The sequence below is a fragment of the Porcisia hertigi genome, chromosome 23, assembly GCF_017918235.1.
Source record: "Porcisia hertigi strain C119 chromosome 23, whole genome shotgun sequence".
NCBI classification, from domain to species: Eukaryota; Euglenozoa; class Kinetoplastea; order Trypanosomatida; family Trypanosomatidae; genus Porcisia; species Porcisia hertigi.
In genome coordinates, this window is record NC_090582.1 from 479,059 (window position 1) to 495,456 (window position 16,398).

Here is a 16,398-nt window from a genome sequence, read left to right on the forward strand (position 1 = left end):
AAGATGTAGCAGTCACAGACGAAACCGGAAACACCGGGACGGTGATGATTATCACCACCACCGCGAAATACATACATGAGAAGAGTCCTCGTTCGTCGTTACCATTTGTCTGGGACTGCAGCTCACAGGTAGTGTTGATGTGTTATCCCCCTCCCCTCCGCCCGCCACGCTCACCAGACCCGCGCTCGCATCAGATCCCTGCCCCTCACAGCACCCGCCACCTCAAGTCTCGTATCTTTCCCATGGGGCTGACGGTGCCTCTTGGATCGCTATGTTCATAAGCCTGTGAAACAGCACTTGGTACTCTGTATAATTTCCATTTATTGGAAGATTGTCGTTGAACCCCATGAAGAGCGGTCGCTTCAGCCACTCGTGCTGCAAGCGTGACGAAACCAGAACCGCCTTCATGTCGCTGTCGATCATCTCGAACAAGAAGGTATTGTCGGGCCGCGTGTGATGGAACATGTCGTGTAGCAGGCTGTAGTAGTGTTCGTCGCTCCTCGCTGTCCACACCGGCGAGTTGCTGCTGCACGTGTCGCCAGCCCCAACCTCGGGGATCGCATACAGCGACTTTAGAGCTTCCAGCTCCCGGGCCGGCCGCGCCGGCTCCACAGCACCGCGCACCCACCAGTACCCAAGCTCCAGAGAGAGGTCTGGCCGCTGGAGCTGCGCCCCCCCAGGTATTGCCGTACAACGCGCCAAACATCGATATGTCCGCGTGGAAGCCAGACAGTCGTGACGACAGGCGCCGCGCCACGCCCGTTGGGTCTCTCAGGACGTTCGTAGCCCACCACGACTTGAGCGTCCCGCGCACGTCCGCGAACGTGTCGGCCGGCGCGGCGGGCCACATAGAACCCCACAGGTGGCGTTCCATCCCGCGCATCATTGCCACCGCGAATACCGCATACTCGTCGATGGAGGAGTACGGGTACATCTCGCGCTCGTACGCGGAGCGGGTGGTGTTGGTGAAGTCGAAGAACTCCACCTCATTCAGCCGCCGGTACACCTCACGGTCCACCAGCTGCGGGGTGTGGGCATACCCAAATGGGGGTGCGATGCCATGGAGGCGCATCGACGACAAATAGTAGTAGTAGTCGCTCCTCACGCCTGATCCACGCGGCGTCAGGCCATATCGCGGGTTGTGCAACCTAAACGCCGTCGTCGTCGCCCATGAGGCAAAGATGACCGTCTCTTGTGACCACCCGTCGCTGCGCCCCTTCGCCTCCAGAGTGGTGCGCGCCTTCTGAAACAGGCAGCTGCCGACCTCCTTGCGAGCACGCATAGCCTGCACTCGCTCCGACTGTTCCATATACTCGCTAAAATTCGCTTTTGTGGAGCTGTGAAGAACTGGCTCAAACAGCAAGGCGGCACGCCCGGTCTCACTCGACGTGTGGAGAGTATTCGCCGAGCCCTCGCTGCCCCGACTTAGACTGTACAGGTGCAAGCGCTGGCGAAGCGGCGACAGAGGTCGAAACAGGTCAAAGAACGACAGCTGACGACCCAGCATCATGTCGTTTGCCGAGTAGAGAAAGAAACGCGAGATGCCCGGGATGTGATGCAGCCCCGACTCGATCACGTTCGAGTTCAGCGTCGGCAGCACCCACGCCGCATCCTCAGGGCTGAACATATCTGCGTGCGTCACCACACGAAGCTCCGGGAACTTCTCTGTGTCCAGCCACGCAGGCACGTGGTCCACGTCAGACAGCACAAGGTACACGCGCTGCACCAGCGACACAACGCCATCCACAGTGCCAGCGCCGCTCATGTTCACCTGGTACCCAAGCTCACCCAGCCGCTGCACGTCGGCAACGTGGCGCCGGTGGTACTGCGCAAGCGCACCACTCGAAAGCACGAACTCGCGCAGCGACCGCAGTGCGTACCGCAGCTCTTCCCAGTCGCGGTACCGCCACGGCTCGAACGACAGACCTCGCGCCTTAAGGTTGCGCTCGAACGACGGCGCCTTCGGGTTCACGTATGTGTACACAACGTCCAGCCGCATCGGCGTTGCGACGCGCGTCGCGCTGTCCACAGTCCATAGCGTCGCATCATGCGCAGCGAAAAAGTCGTAGTACGGGCTCCTCGGCCCTTCGTGAGGCGACGCCACGTACGACGCCGCCACGCGCAGGAACGCCTCCTCCACGCTGCCGCCCTCGCTCGGCGAATCGCTGTAGCAGAACCGCGCAGTCGCACTGCTAGGCGAGTACAGCATCAGCACCGTGCTGTCCACCGGCGTCTGAGCAAAGCCGCTGTTCACGCTGCTGGGGGCGGTCTGAAGAGCGCATATCCTATCCGGTATAGATGGAAGCTCCTGAGTAAGGAGGTCGGGTGAGATATACACGAGGAAGAAGGTGAGGCTCGCTAGCACAATGAGTAAACATATTCGCCGCAGCCACGATCCACGACGTTTGTGTGAAAAAGAAGACTGGAGAAACCCTCTCCGCTCCTCACCACTCTTCTTGGTGACATGAACAGTCATCACGGTGTCCTGTTATTGCCGTGCCGGCCGTAATCTCATCGTGCCTATACGGCAAATGTTCGCCCCCTTCTCTCTTCGTTTCTCTCCCCACCACACTTCCAGTATGTATATGTGGCACTGCTCGTGAGAATGAATGCTCCAGAATCGTTACTCTGCAAGTACTCTCATGTGCTTTTATTCCGGGAGATGATGATGAGACACGTCGATGGCAAAAGGAGGCCCAAAAAGAGAGGGAAGTGGAAAGACTATCGAAGTGACACTGAAATACATCTTTGGTACAGGAGTCGGGTACGCGCGAGATAAAAAATAGCGCACAGAATAAATTGTCAAACTGTTGCGGACGGCCATGCAAGGAGAGCTCTGCGACTGGTCAGCATCAACCATCCGCCCCTTTACCTGCTCGTTCGCGTCTCGGACTCGACATGTACCCGGCACAACGATGAAGTTCAAACAAGCCGAATATCCCGTCCCGCCCCCGAAAGGTACGAGATCTCCCCTTCAGCATGTGCATCTCACCCCATACACCACAGCAGTTCAGCTCCACACACACACTTAAGCCCACGAGCCGTCACAAGCCCACAGCGCGGCGCGCCAAAAATCAGCAAACAAGCAGCACAGCAATCACAACCCCCTCGTCAGACAACGGCCTCTGCCCCCTAGCCCTGCCTGCACGCCTCGTGAGTCGCCCCAGCCCTCCCAACCACCACCAGCCGAGCAGGACACACCCGCGTCATGCCGACACCCTCTCCCCACCCCGTCTGGGTGGTACAGACGCCCTCGGTATGCCCCCACGTCGCTCCGACGCAGCGCCGTCCAGGACGTGGCCGCTGACACCAGTAGCGATACAGTGCATCGACACACACACACACCTTCCGTCGTGGGCGCGCGAGCCTGCCACCATAAGAAGTGGTTTGGCGTTGGCTGGGAGAAAGGGGCGACGCGGCCTCACCACAGAGTGGGGTAGTGGGGACCCCGACTCCATGCTGAAGCAAGCCATCTCCCTCCGTCATCGGGGAGAGAAATGCGGACGAAGGGTAATTAGGAGAGAAAGATGTAGCAGTCACAGACGAAACCGGAAACACCGGGACGGTGATGATTATCACCACCACCGCGAAATACATACATGAGAAGAGTCCTCGTTCGTCGTTACCATTTGTCTGGGACTGCAGCTCACAGGTAGTGTTGATGTGTTATCCCCCTCCCCTCCGCCCGCCACGCTCACCAGACCCGCGCTCGCATCAGATCCCTGCCCCTCACAGCACCCGCCACCTCAAGTCTCGTATCTTTCCCATGGGGCTGACGGTGCCTCTTGGATCGCTATGTTCATAAGCCTGTGAAACAGCACTTGGTACTCTGTATAATTTCCATTTATTGGAAGATTGTCGTTGAACCCCATGAAGAGCGGTCGCTTCAGCCACTCGTGCTGCAAGCGTGACGAAACCAGAACCGCCTTCATGTCGCTGTCGATCATCTCGAACAAGAAGGTATTGTCGGGCCGCGTGTGATGGAACATGTCGTGTAGCAGGCTGTAGTAGTGTTCGTCGCTCCTCGCTGTCCACACCGGCGAGTTGCTGCTGCACGTGTCGCCAGCCCCAACCTCGGGGATCGCATACAGCGACTTTAGAGCTTCCAGCTCCCGGGCCGGCCGCGCCGGCTCCACAGCACCGCGCACCCACCAGTACCCAAGCTCCAGAGGAGGTCTGGCCGCTGGAGCTGCGCCCCCCAGGTATTGCCGTACAACGCGCCAAACATCGATATGTCCGCGTGGAAGCCAGACAGTCGTGACGACAGGCGCCGCGCCACGCCCGTTGGGTCTCTCAGGACGTTCGTAGCCCACCACGACTTGAGCGTCCCGCGCACGTCCGCGAACGTGTCGGCCGGCGCGGCGGGCCACATAGAACCCCACAGGTGGCGTTCCATCCCGCGCATCATTGCCACCGCGAATACCGCATACTCGTCGATGGAGGAGTACGGGTACATCTCGCGCTCGTACGCGGAGCGGGTGGTGTTGGTGAAGTCGAAGAACTCCACCTCATTCAGCCGCCGGTACACCTCACGGTCCACCAGCTGCGGGGTGTGGGCATACCCAAATGGGGGTGCGATGCCATGGAGGCGCATCGACGACAAATAGTAGTAGTAGTCGCGACTCACGCCTGCTCCACGCGGCGTCAGGCCATATCGCGGGTTGTGCAACCTAAACGCCGTCGTCGTCGCCCATGAGGCAAAGATGACCGTCTCTTGTGACCACCCGTCGCTGCGCCCCTTCGCCTCCAGAGTGGTGCGCGCCTTCTGAAACAGGCAGCTGCCGACCTCCTTGCGAGCACGCATAGCCTCCACACGCTCCGACCGTTCCATATACCCGCTAACCCTCTCCTGTGTGTCGCTGTGAAGAACTGGCTCAAACAGCAAGGCGGCACGCCCGGTCTCACTCGACGTGTGGAGAGTATTCGCCGAGCCCTCGCTGCCCCGACTTAGACTGTACAGGTGCAAGCGCTGGCGAAGCGGCGACAGAGGTCGAAACAGGTCAAAGAACGACAGCTGACGACCCAGCATCATGTCGTTTGCCGAGTAGAGAAAGAAACGCGAGATGCCCGGGATGTGATGCAGCCCCGACTCGATCACGTTCGAGTTCAGCGTCGGCAGCACCCACGCCGCATCCTCAGGGCTGAACATATCTGCGTGCGTCACCACACGAAGCTCCGGGAACTTCTCTGTGTCCAGCCACGCAGGCACGTGGTCCACGTCAGACAGCACAAGGTACACGCGCTGCACCAGCGACACAACGCCATCCACAGTGCCAGCGCCGCTCATGTTCACCTGGTACCCAAGCTCACCCAGCCGCTGCACGTCGGCAACGTGGCGCCGGTGGTACTGCGCAAGCGCACCACTCGAAAGCACGAACTCGCGCAGCGACCGCAGTGCGTACCGCAGCTCTTCCCAGTCGCGGTACCGCCACGGCTCGAACGACAGACCTCGCGCCTTAAGGTTGCGCTCGAACGACGGCGCCTTCGGGTTCACGTATGTGTACACAACGTCCAGCCGCATCGGCGTTGCGACGCGCGTCGCGCTGTCCACAGTCCATAGCGTCGCATCATGCGCAGCGAAAAAGTCGTAGTACGGGCTCCTCGGCCCTTCGTGAGGCGACGCCACGTACGACGCCGCCACGCGCAGGAACGCCTCCTCCACGCTGCCGCCCTCGCTCGCCGAATCGCTGTAGCAGAACCGCGCAGTCGCACTGCTAGGCGAGTACGGCATCAGCACCCTGCTGATCGCAAGAGTCCCAGCACAACCTTTGTGGTCTTAGTGGGAGGGTGTGGCGTGCATGCTTGCGTTAGTAATATGTGATCATGAAAGGTAACGGAGTAAGTTGTGATGACCACGATGTCGACTTCTCTTGGTGGAGTAGGCCTTACAAGAAAACGTAGGCATCAGAACAGCACAGAAAATGGAGAGACAGCGCTGATGAGGATGTGGAGCTATACCTTGAAGCAAGGTCTAGTTAGCTCATGTCTATCGCCTCGTCTATCATGGCCGCCAAAGAAAGTAATCAACGTATAGACGGGCGAGAATGGCGGACGGTTTCCGTCAAACAGAACGCATAACGTAGGGCATCAAGAATAAGACGAAAAAAAAAATTTTACAATCACTAGGCGGGTGCTGAATTCAGGAAAAAAGTGTCGAATTCCCACTTCAATGGGAAACGAAAGAAAGTAGCAGGGGGGGATCTCTTAAAGAGAACGGCAAAGAGGGTCAAAAGTGTGTTATAAAGCGGAGCAAAGCAGCACCAGGTGCATCAAGGCTCATTTTACACATAATCGTCATGCTTTGGACGCATGTAATCAAAGAAGCAGAAAGAACTAAATGAGAAAATGGGAGAGGGGGGAAATGGGAGTGCAAAAAGAAAATAATAATAATATAAACAATATATATATATATATATTGTTTGTGTGTGTGTGTTTCCCCTTTGGCGGGAAGGGAGGGGTGGGAGTGGGCAGCAACCTCCTTGTTCAACAGCGAGTCCCGTTGAAGCGGCGCACCAGGTGAGACACGGCGTAAAAAAAAAAAGAGTAAAGAGCCATTTTGTCCAACGACTCAGGGTGGATGTGCAAGCCGCATTCAATCTGCCACTGTGAAGTGGTGAAACTTTTCTGCAGGAGATATGCAATGGGTTGTCCTCGAATAACAACAAACAAAAAAAAACGTACTGTGGACCCGATAAAACACCAAAGGGGGATGCCTGGGTGTGTGGAGCGCTTATCGTGTGTACATCAAAATGGGAAGCAGCCCAACGAGAAGGCGACAAAAGCAAATATATATATATATATATATGCATACCAATATATATACGCACAGTCTCAGTGAAGATAACTAAGTGTGTGCTAAATCATTTCGCGCAGCTCTTGTTCTGCCCAAAGAAACAAAGTAGCTCGAGACCATGAGAGGAAGGTGGAGCAAGAAGGGGAAGTCAACAGTTCGTGATCGGTACGATGGCGTTGAAAGACAAGTATCGGTGCGTATTTCCTGCTGTTCTTGTGTTGGGGAGGTGTCGGCTTAGCTCGTTCGGTTCGTATGTTTGGAAAAGAGTCGGTGAGCAGTGGATGGCGTTCTTCTTCGAAGAGATTACAAAGGGAAATACCAATGAGGAGAGTACAGAAGAGCTCGTGGAGAAAACATGTAAGCGTAAATGGATCGAATTTGCATGGCAGGAGAGCACACATGAGTGTTGCCCCCTCCCCCCTCCATTTTCCTTCGAAGAGGAGGATTGAGTAACACTTTCCAGCCCCCGATGGGTCTTGGCCGCCATTCTGTTTTAGTTTTCCTCCCACGCCAAAAAAAAAGGCTGCGTGTGTCGCCGACCTGAAACGGGAAACGCGATGATGAATGCACTGCAACATGGCTTTCACCTTCGCTTTGTGCCCTCAGACATAAACGATGTACTCAGGGGGACAAAGTACGTTCTTTGTTGCGAGCGACGTACATCCTCGTATATGGTTTTCAAGGCAGATCTATTTCGTCCAAAAGTGCGGAGTTCTGTTTTGTTTTTTTTTGGGGGGAGCACAACATAAGCGCTGGGATCATCAATCCAACATCAACTCCCACGCCACAAGGAACGAATAAGAAATGCGTTAACGCGACGAAGCACGTGTATGTCAAAGGAAAACGGGGAGGAGGGCTGTTTTAGAGAAAGGTAGCAGAACGTAGCGAAGTGCATGATGATCTATCATACGCGCGTACACCTCACGGGGAAAAAAGGGGGAGGTCTGACAACAAAGCAGGATGCTTCCTCTCCACCTTCCGTTGCTCTCAAGTGGGATGAATCAGCTCCAAGAGGTCACGAAGAAGCGCAGACATTTGTTTGCTATCGATCCTGGCTGATTGAAGCGCTCGCGTCACAACAGCGTCAACGGCTGCGTACTGCTGTGCCAAACGATCTCGCTCCTCCAGCTGCTCCCCTAGCTCCTCCAGAGAGAGTGTTTCGCGACCCCTGTGGCAAAGCCTCGTATCCTGACCGTACTTGGCTGCCGCAAGACTGAGAACACGGTCGGCCTCCTCCTCACTTGTCCGGTGGGTGAGGTAATAATTATGGCACTCTTGCGCATAAAGGACCTGCTTCTCGAGCTCCTCCACTTCACTTCGCAAGCTCACCAGAGTAGTGCAGAAAAAATCAGGAACAGCCATGGTGCCGCGCGTGTAGTGTGCATGAACGGTCCTTTCATGAAGACCCTCCTTGGCAGACGCAGACACCTGACCTTTCGATAGATCAGTTTCCGGTGTTGGACGGTGCAAGGGTGGGCTCGTCACGATATCCGTCTCGGGCAAGCCACCTCTGGGCGAGGCATGCGCTGGCGTGGGGCCGCTGTTGGACCTGACAAGTGTACGAAATGGCGAATTACTGTTCCGCGCCGAAGCAACGCGATCGCGGCGTGCATTTTCTCGCAGAGATGTTCGAGACGGACTCCTGTCTGCATGCAGGAGGCGAGGGGTACCACTACTTTCCCCACCCATGAGATCGATCGTGCTGTCGCGCGGGTGGGCTGACCCCCGAGCTTCTTGACGAGCACTCCCGAGAGCCTGGCGACTGCGCAGCCGCGCTGTGCGGTTCAGTTTGACACCCTCTACGCTGCCGGCCACAACTCCTGCTTTCTTCTCCAGCGCTTTTTTCGAGTACTGTGCCAGAATCTTTGACATGAACGAGAAAAGCCACCGCATCAACACCACGTGGTCCTGCAGTTTCCCGGAGGCAAGCCGCTTTGTGTCCACCGTATTACGATGCTCAGTGGGCACGCACTCCTGCAGTATGCTCTGTAGCAGTCTCATGTTGTGAAAGCACACTTCACGTAAAGAGACAGAATCAAATGAGGGGTCAGCGTTCTCGCAGACAGCAGGCGTGGCAGACCAGTCCAACTTTTCCAAGTACCTGCGCGCCTGGTCTGCACGGCTCTTTGAAGCAGGAGCCTCGGACGACTGCGTTGCTGCGCAATTTTGGGCTATGCGATTCACTGCTGCCTCGACAATAGTGCAATACGCGGCCCCATCACGGAGCGACTCCACCGCAGGATATTCTGCATTGCACAATCCGTTCAGCCACTGAAGTAGCTCCTTACGGCCACTGAGAGCTGCAGATTTGACTGGCATGCTCCGTTGGGGTACACGGTCTATGTGATAGTCCTTCGTTAATCCCTTTGGTTGCGTCTAATGATTAAGATGCATGCCGATCTACGAGGTAGGGGAGTTTTGTGCGCGTACGTGTATATACGTGTGTGTGTTAGCTGTGACGCTGCCAAGCGGATAGGAGACTATGCCGCTGAAGAGATGAACACCACAGAACATAATGGCAGAAGAATGAAAGTACAACAAAACGCGCGCGTCACGTGTGGTAGGTGCCGCTTGGTTAGAGAAAGAGTGGTCGGCAGTGCGAAGGCGCTGCCGCCTGCTGCTGCGTGCATGTGCACCGGTTGAAAATACACAGCGCCAAAAGACGCGCCTTTCCCCCCCTCCCGAATCTTCTCGGAAAATTGTATCAGATAGAATGTGAGGAGAGAAAGGGAAACATACGTGGCTTAGGTATGCGTGTGTGTGTGTGTGTGTGTGTGCGTGTGCGTGTGTTCCCCAACCACCACCACCCGTTAATCCACAACGGAGAGGTCGCGCTCAACAAGGAATTTCTCAACAAAGGATTTTACGCCGCAAGCTCCCTTTAACCGGGGTTACAGCATCAAATAAGAAAGCAGGGCAATATATATATATATATATATATATAAGAAAAAGTGTCTCAGCAAGCGATAAACGATTTGTTTGTTCAGTTGAAGAGGGATGGACGGGGTGAACGGAAGAAATACAGGTGCGTCACGAAACAAAAACAGGACTTCAACGGCAGAAACGCGAGATTTTTTTTCAAATAAAACAACCAGTAACATGCGACAAACGATAGAGCCAAGCGCATGGAAAAATGAAAAAAGCTCATCGACGTCGGCAGTACGTGTTCCGCAACTTAAGAGCCTGCAACATGCGAGCATCTTCGCAAGGGGCAGCAGCATTCCCTCACCACCACCACCACCACCTGTTCTTCTTTCCAATTTCGACTCTTCACTCCTCTCTCCCTCGTTTTTTACCTACGATACAGAGGGCAGATAAATACACACAGGAGAAAGAACCCAAGCCGGTGGCTGTGTGGGGAGGGGGGCACCAGCTTTGAGGTGCTCAGCGCCACGAGAAGAGAGCGAGGGGCACACGTCAGGGGGAGCAACTAGAGCAATTAGAGCAGTGGAAAAAAAAAACACTCCAAAGGGTAAATATTCGCCACCACCACAATCGCCCACGCACGCGCCATCACCATCATGGTGGAAGGCGGGTCACTGATGTGATACACTCAACGTCGCGTCTTCCCCGCTTCTTGGAGACGCACGCTCACTTTACGCAAAAGGATCAAAATCAGCCTCGAAGTCATCGTCAGGGGAGGAAGAGTCGTGAGAATAAACGTTCTTGGGGTCGCTTGAGGGCTGCAAATGCTGTCCTCCAGGGGGAGACGACGAGATGTACGGAGGCAATGATACTTGTTGCGGGCGAGGCTCGAAGAGAGCATTTGGGGACGTGGCCAACCCCATCACAGCGCCAACATCGGATACGTTGAGCGTGGTGTAAGGATCGGAGAAAGAAGGTAAGGGTCTCGGTGTGGGTGAAACGCCGAATGGCGGGCCGTCACTCCTGTGCACTGAGGATGAATAAGCGACATCTCCAGAGGGCCCGAAAAGTTCATCCAAAGAGGTCGGTGGAAGGGACGGCGGTGCTCCTCCTACGACAGGAACAGGGTGCTTCGGTACGGTGTGATCACACGCAGCAACACGGTCAAAGTGGCCGCTGTCTCCCGAGGGCGATCTAGCAGCACTCGGAGTTGAAGACAAGGATAACGAAGTGCTTGTGCGGGATGTTGAAGGCCGCTGCACTGACACATCGTTGCTGAGCGGCGCCGGTGAAGAGGCTACACCAGATTTGCCAGACCGTCTGTCAGGCGACTCCATCGGCGGAGTCGTAGATTCGTCCAGTTTGTCTTGGAGGACGGCAAAGTCCAAATCCTCGTCTTGAGAGCCATCACCTATACCTTTTTGTCGCCGTGCGCCACTGCGAGAAGAGAACAGCGACACATTCTCCACGGAGGGGACCTCCGCTGGAGTGGCGCCGGTTTCTGAACGCTGATGTTCGCTGCATCGCGGGTCTCGATCCTCTCCGCTGACATGGTCGACAACAAGGTCGTCTGGTGAAGCAGCCGTCCCATCTTCAGCATCCCTCAGCCCTGCTACCTTTTCTAGCTCACCCCCCGCCATCTCTCTATTCAGCTGTTCGAGAAACTGTGCCTCTTCGCCCTCGGTGATGACCAACTGTGAGGCGGATTTCAGCGTACTCTCATAGGACGCGACCGAGCTCTCATCCCCAGCATCGCCGGCGCCCGAGTCCTCTGCCGTAGAATCGCTTTGTTTAAGATCTGCACTCCCCGCAAATGACGATTGAGCTGGGAGCGGCTTTGCTGCTAAGGAGTTCAGACCAGTGCTCGAAATAGTCTCCCGCTCCGCTTCCGCCTTCACTTTTGCCGATGTGGAGTGGCCCTCGAGAAGAGTCCCAGGACTGCCCTTCCCAGACAATGACGAAGAACTCCTTGAGTAAACACTGCCCGCTCCGCCCTTGCAGCTTGTTGCAGTAGAGCCGTGGCAACGCGGCCTATCAAGAGAGTCTTGGTGGAATGTTGCATCTGTGACAGCCTCTTCTGTGCTCAGAGACAGTGGAACTGCTTCGTCACCCGGGGCTTCAATGACCACTCCGACCGTCTGCGCATCGACCTTTTGAAATGATGCGACTACCAACCCGCTGTCCCCATCACTCCTCTCTTCCTGTGCCTCGCACGTTGTGCCGCGAAGGGTGCTCCGCACACTTCGCTCTGAAGTCTGCTCATGCAAGACCATTTCAGGTGAGGCAAACATGACCTCCATATGTTTCACATCGTCGACCACTCCGTGTAGAATCCCTTCCTTACTGTTTGCACTGTTCGTGTGAGCTGAAAGAGATGCGATCGGCGCTTGTGTAAATGGGGAAACAGTCTGCGGTGAGAGCCGGTACGGGACAGTATGGTCAGCGATGCTGGCGCCCTGTACCTCGGCCTCACGGGAGTTTGTGTCGGCTTGACTAGCTGCGAGGCGCTCATCCACTCTCTTCTGCCCAGATGACTCGGCACAAAGATGAGGCGCTGCTTCTTGAGTCAAGAACAGCTGCGACTGCAGCGGACACCGAACTGCGCCAAGCACCACCCGTACCTCCTCCAAATCCCGTGCAATATCAGCATCGATGCAGCAGTCTTCTGCTAGTGTCACTTTCTCGACGCTGGAGTTGCTCACGCGCAAGCTCTCGATAAACTGTGCGTGATACTCCAGAACAGTCGTGTATGCCTCCAGTGCCATAAACACCATGAGTAACGCTTTGTCCTCCCACAGAGATGAAGCAATATGTAGCACATTCATCTCCGTTGAGTTCGTGTCGGAAACACCAGTCGTTGCCCTGGCCCCCGACTCCTTCACGTTACATACAAACACGTTTTCTGCCTCTACTGAGCCCCCCAGCTGAGCTGCGAGTTCGACAACGCGCGTCTGCAAAGCGTCCACATCGCTTACCGAGCCAGCAGTCTTGCGAAGTAGCTCAGACTCGCGCGCTTTCAGCTCGCTGGCAGAGAGCCGGACCGTGGAAGTGTGCATGTCAAGAAAGAGTTGCAGCTCCTCCTCGACAGCCTCAATACAGATATGCGAGCGTTTGTACTCTTCACGCCACATAAGCTCATCGAGAGGGCCGAAAGTGACCGATGGAAACGCAGAGCCAATCTGCTGTCGATGACGATCATGTGAAACGGCATTCTCTCCCTCAAGAGTCCACGCTGGAGCAGTGTCATCCCCACCGTCTAAGCCGTCCACAGAATCCACGATGCGCAGCGACTGCGAACTTGTCGGCACTGCCGTGAGGCAGTGCTCTACAGGGGATCCTGACACGCAGTGACGCGAGCTGCCCCCCTCAGCCTCCTCTTCTCGGTTTCTTGAGGACGTAACGGAATAGTTGCGTGATGGGCGCGCCGTCATAGAGGACTTGGGTGATGTCTCCTCGTACAGCTTGCGCAGTCTGTGGATCTCTTTTCGTTGCTTTTCGATGTGATTGTTCATTGAAACAAAGAGCTCGGCTCGGTTTCGCTCCATGTCATCGAAACTGCGTTGCCGATCCGACTCAAACGCCTCCATCTGGGCAAACTGCTCTTCGTATAAACGAATTCGGTCTAGGAGCTCCCTCTCGTGCGCATCGGGGTTTCGCACGCGCATCGGCCGAAGCGATCGGAAAGCAAAGCGCGAGTGCGACTGCGCTGTTTTCATAGTCGCGACTGTTTGTGCGGAATGGGGTACAAGCCCATTCATTCTCTGCCGTTCGTCTCCCGCAAGTGGCGACACACGGGACGCGGTGCCAGGCGAGGGATGGGAAGCAGAGCGATCAGACTGCTGCACGTAGGCATCAACGCTCGGTGTTGGAACTGTCAGCAGATCTCCTAAAAGGCCCTGTGGATGCTCAGAGGCGGCGCGTACTTGCGGCACCTCTTCCCCGAGCGCGAGCGCCTGGTCCAGCGAAGCAGAGGGCCGAACGGATGTCGCTGCCACCGCTACCAGCGACTTCCTCGCTCGTGCGTATTCGCGAGCGACCTCCACCATCTCTGCCTCCAGGAGGACGGACTCCCTCCGAAGAACCTCGTTCTCCTCCCTCAGTGTTGCCTTCTCAGCCTCTACCGCCTTGATGGTTCGCTGGAGTTTTTCGCTCTGGTTGCACATGTTAGAGATGCGTAGTTGTAACCGTTCCACCTCCTGGCGAAAGTCCGCTACGTCATAGTCAGGGTGTCCACTGCAACGTGCTAGCACCTGACTCATGCGCACCTTTTCCTCCTGGTCGTGCTGAGATACAATGGCAGAGTAGAAGGCATTCACCTCCATCAGCTCCTGCACCTTGTTTTTCAAGGCAAGTATCTCCTCCATCTTGTTGCCCATTGGCGATGCACTCTGAGACCTCGATTGGTCCAACGCACTATCCATACCTTCTTTGTGAAGCGAGGGTGCGCAAGAGGGTTGATGGCCCACGTCGCTGTTTCCAATCTTGTCAAGCGAGTGGTGCGTCTCAGGCGCGTACTCGCCAGTTGCCGTATCCGCAGAGGGGTGCGACTTTCCTTTTCCATGTTCAGCCCTTCTTTTGAGCGGAACTACAGCGGTACCATTGATTGCTAGTACGCTGGGCGAAGGCGCTAGCCCAGAGCACATGTCCTCCATCTGCTTGATTAATGTGCTGATGGTTTCCTCATCGCTGGCGGACTTCTCTGCTAGCCGCTCGCTCTGTTGGCGGAGCTCACGAATCTCGGCGTTCTTTTCGTAGATGAAAGCTTGAAGGCCACTAACCTGCGACTCCAACTCGCGCGCTCGCTCCTGCTCACGCTGCAGCAAAGGATGCATGCGACGAATGAAATCGACGAGCTGCTCCTTCGACGCCGCTTCAACGTTAATCTGCTTCATTGCTGTGTTCACCGTAATTCCAGCCATGACGGCGTTCGCTTCTTTCCTTCGCATACACTATCTGATTCCCTACTCGCAAAAGTAATATATTTGTTTTCCATTCGTTTTTCCTCGAGGTGCGGGAAGGGGGGGAGGGGGTAGAGGGGGTAGAGGGAGGAGGAGGGAAGGTAGACTAAAAAACGACTCTTATCAGTGGACACAGAGGCCTCAGGCCACCGACCATACAGCTGATGGCAAAAGAAGTGAAAAAAGAGAGTTGGGGGAGGGGGGGGGGTAATTTTCAGCGATAGCCTCTGTTCCCTGTGAAGATGACCCAGGGGTGTCTGCACCCATAAGATAAACACACTTGTGTGACAGTAGCCCACAACATCGCGCTACAACACACCATAGGGTCCTCATATTTACTTTACTTCTCTCTTTCAGAGAGTCGCTTGCATCACAAAGGTGGAAGATGTGAAACGAGGAAGCGAGGCAGTGAAACAGTAAGTTTTAGAATGGCGCACATCATGAAGAGATGTGGATGTTTCTGGGAAAATGCTCCCTGGGGGGTCTTGCGCAAGAAACAAAATGAAGACAAGAGTAAGAGATGCACAGAACCAGTAACAAAAAAAACAGGCTTGAATTCTTCGCTTTCCTGTAAAACAAAAGCGTTCATCGTTCGCGCTCCCGATCGAATAAAAAAGGAATCCACATGTGAGCATGAATTTCTTCATGAGGGCGTGCATCTCACCCCATACACCACAGCAGTTCAGCTCCACACACACACACACACACACCTTCCGTCGTGGGCGCGCGAGCCTGCCACCATAAGAAGGGGTTTGGCGTTGGCTGGGAGAAAGGGGCGACGCGGCCTCACCACAGAGTGGGGTAGTGGAGACCCCGACTCCATGCTGAAGCGGGCCATCCCTTCCGTGCCATTAGCGGTAATTTGAAGAAGGAATGCTGAAGAGCAGTGATTGGCCACCATTGCGTTTGCGAAAAAAAGGTGTGAGCTAGCAGTAAATATAACGGAGGTTGTGTAGTGTCCATCACTAGATTCCTCGAGCCTGAGAGCACACCTTGCCCCACCTCAGACCTACTCCTGGTAAGGATCGCCTCCGCAGGCGGCGCGAGAATTGGGGTCCATGGTTCACCCGAATTCCTGCTCGCGTTCACAAAGGAACAGCATGGAACCGGTCCTCGGTCTATCGCGACTCCACAAGAACATCGAAGGATACAGTAATACCACCTGGGCTGGCAGTTGTGCCTGTGACCAACAAACTCCACAGCGGGAGATGTCGCCTGGTGTTCCTGAGGTAAGTCGCGGCCGTTTAAACTTAATAGAAATGCCACTGATGCATCTTAACCACCACCGATGCATTCACACTGAGTACAATGGGCACCGCAAATGCGAAAGGAGGCATCCAAAGCCTATCGGTTCTTTACTGATCACTGGACGCCGGGCCTCACCCCGGGCACGTGATTCCTGTTCACGTTTTGGGACGTACCTGTATTACTGTACAGTTCCGAGAAGAAGTACTCCCCCACTGTTCATTGATGCCACATGCCTGTGCGACGTGCTGGTAGCCCAGAAACTCGATAGCGCACTTCTTCACTCGCCATTGACTAGGCACGTGCGAGTTTGAACGTCGCAAAAACTCGTTGAAGCTTCATCGGCTCTAACCGGTGAAGGTCCTCATCACCTGCCGGGGTGCCGTTGATTGTTCCTCGCTGTCAGCGTGGGCGGCATGAAGTATGGCCAGTCCAAGTGATGAAAGCTCCCAAGGGGACGATGGTAGGACCGCGAAGAGGGAGACGGCCGAGAGCCCCCCTTCAGCAGCAGTCGGTAAGCAGAGTCAAAGCGCGGTG

At 55.5% G+C, this 16,398-nt stretch overlaps 3 protein-coding genes across 3 annotated transcripts; all 3 read right to left on the reverse strand.

Annotated features, from left to right (window-relative positions):
- Positions 1 to 205: 205 nt before the first annotated feature.
- Positions 206 to 2,209, reverse strand: JKF63_04889 (uncharacterized protein; the record flags this gene model as incomplete). Its single annotated transcript, XM_067900860.1, has 1 exon — positions 206 to 2,209. The coding sequence occupies one exon, from the start codon at positions 2,207 to 2,209 to the stop codon at positions 206 to 208; it is 2,004 nt and encodes a 667-aa protein (XP_067757060.1).
- Positions 2,210 to 7,780: 5,571 nt separating this feature from the next.
- Positions 7,781 to 9,112, reverse strand: JKF63_04890 (uncharacterized protein; the record flags this gene model as incomplete). Its single annotated transcript, XM_067900861.1, has 1 exon — positions 7,781 to 9,112. One exon carries the CDS (start codon positions 9,110 to 9,112, stop codon positions 7,781 to 7,783), a length of 1,332 nt encoding a protein of 443 aa, XP_067757061.1.
- Positions 9,113 to 10,389: 1,277 nt separating this feature from the next.
- On the reverse strand, positions 10,390 to 14,577 carry JKF63_04891 (uncharacterized protein; the record flags this gene model as incomplete). Its single annotated transcript, XM_067900862.1, has 1 exon — positions 10,390 to 14,577. One exon carries the CDS (start codon positions 14,575 to 14,577, stop codon positions 10,390 to 10,392), a length of 4,188 nt encoding a protein of 1,395 aa, XP_067757062.1.
- Between the last annotated feature and the right edge of the window lie 1,821 nt (positions 14,578 to 16,398).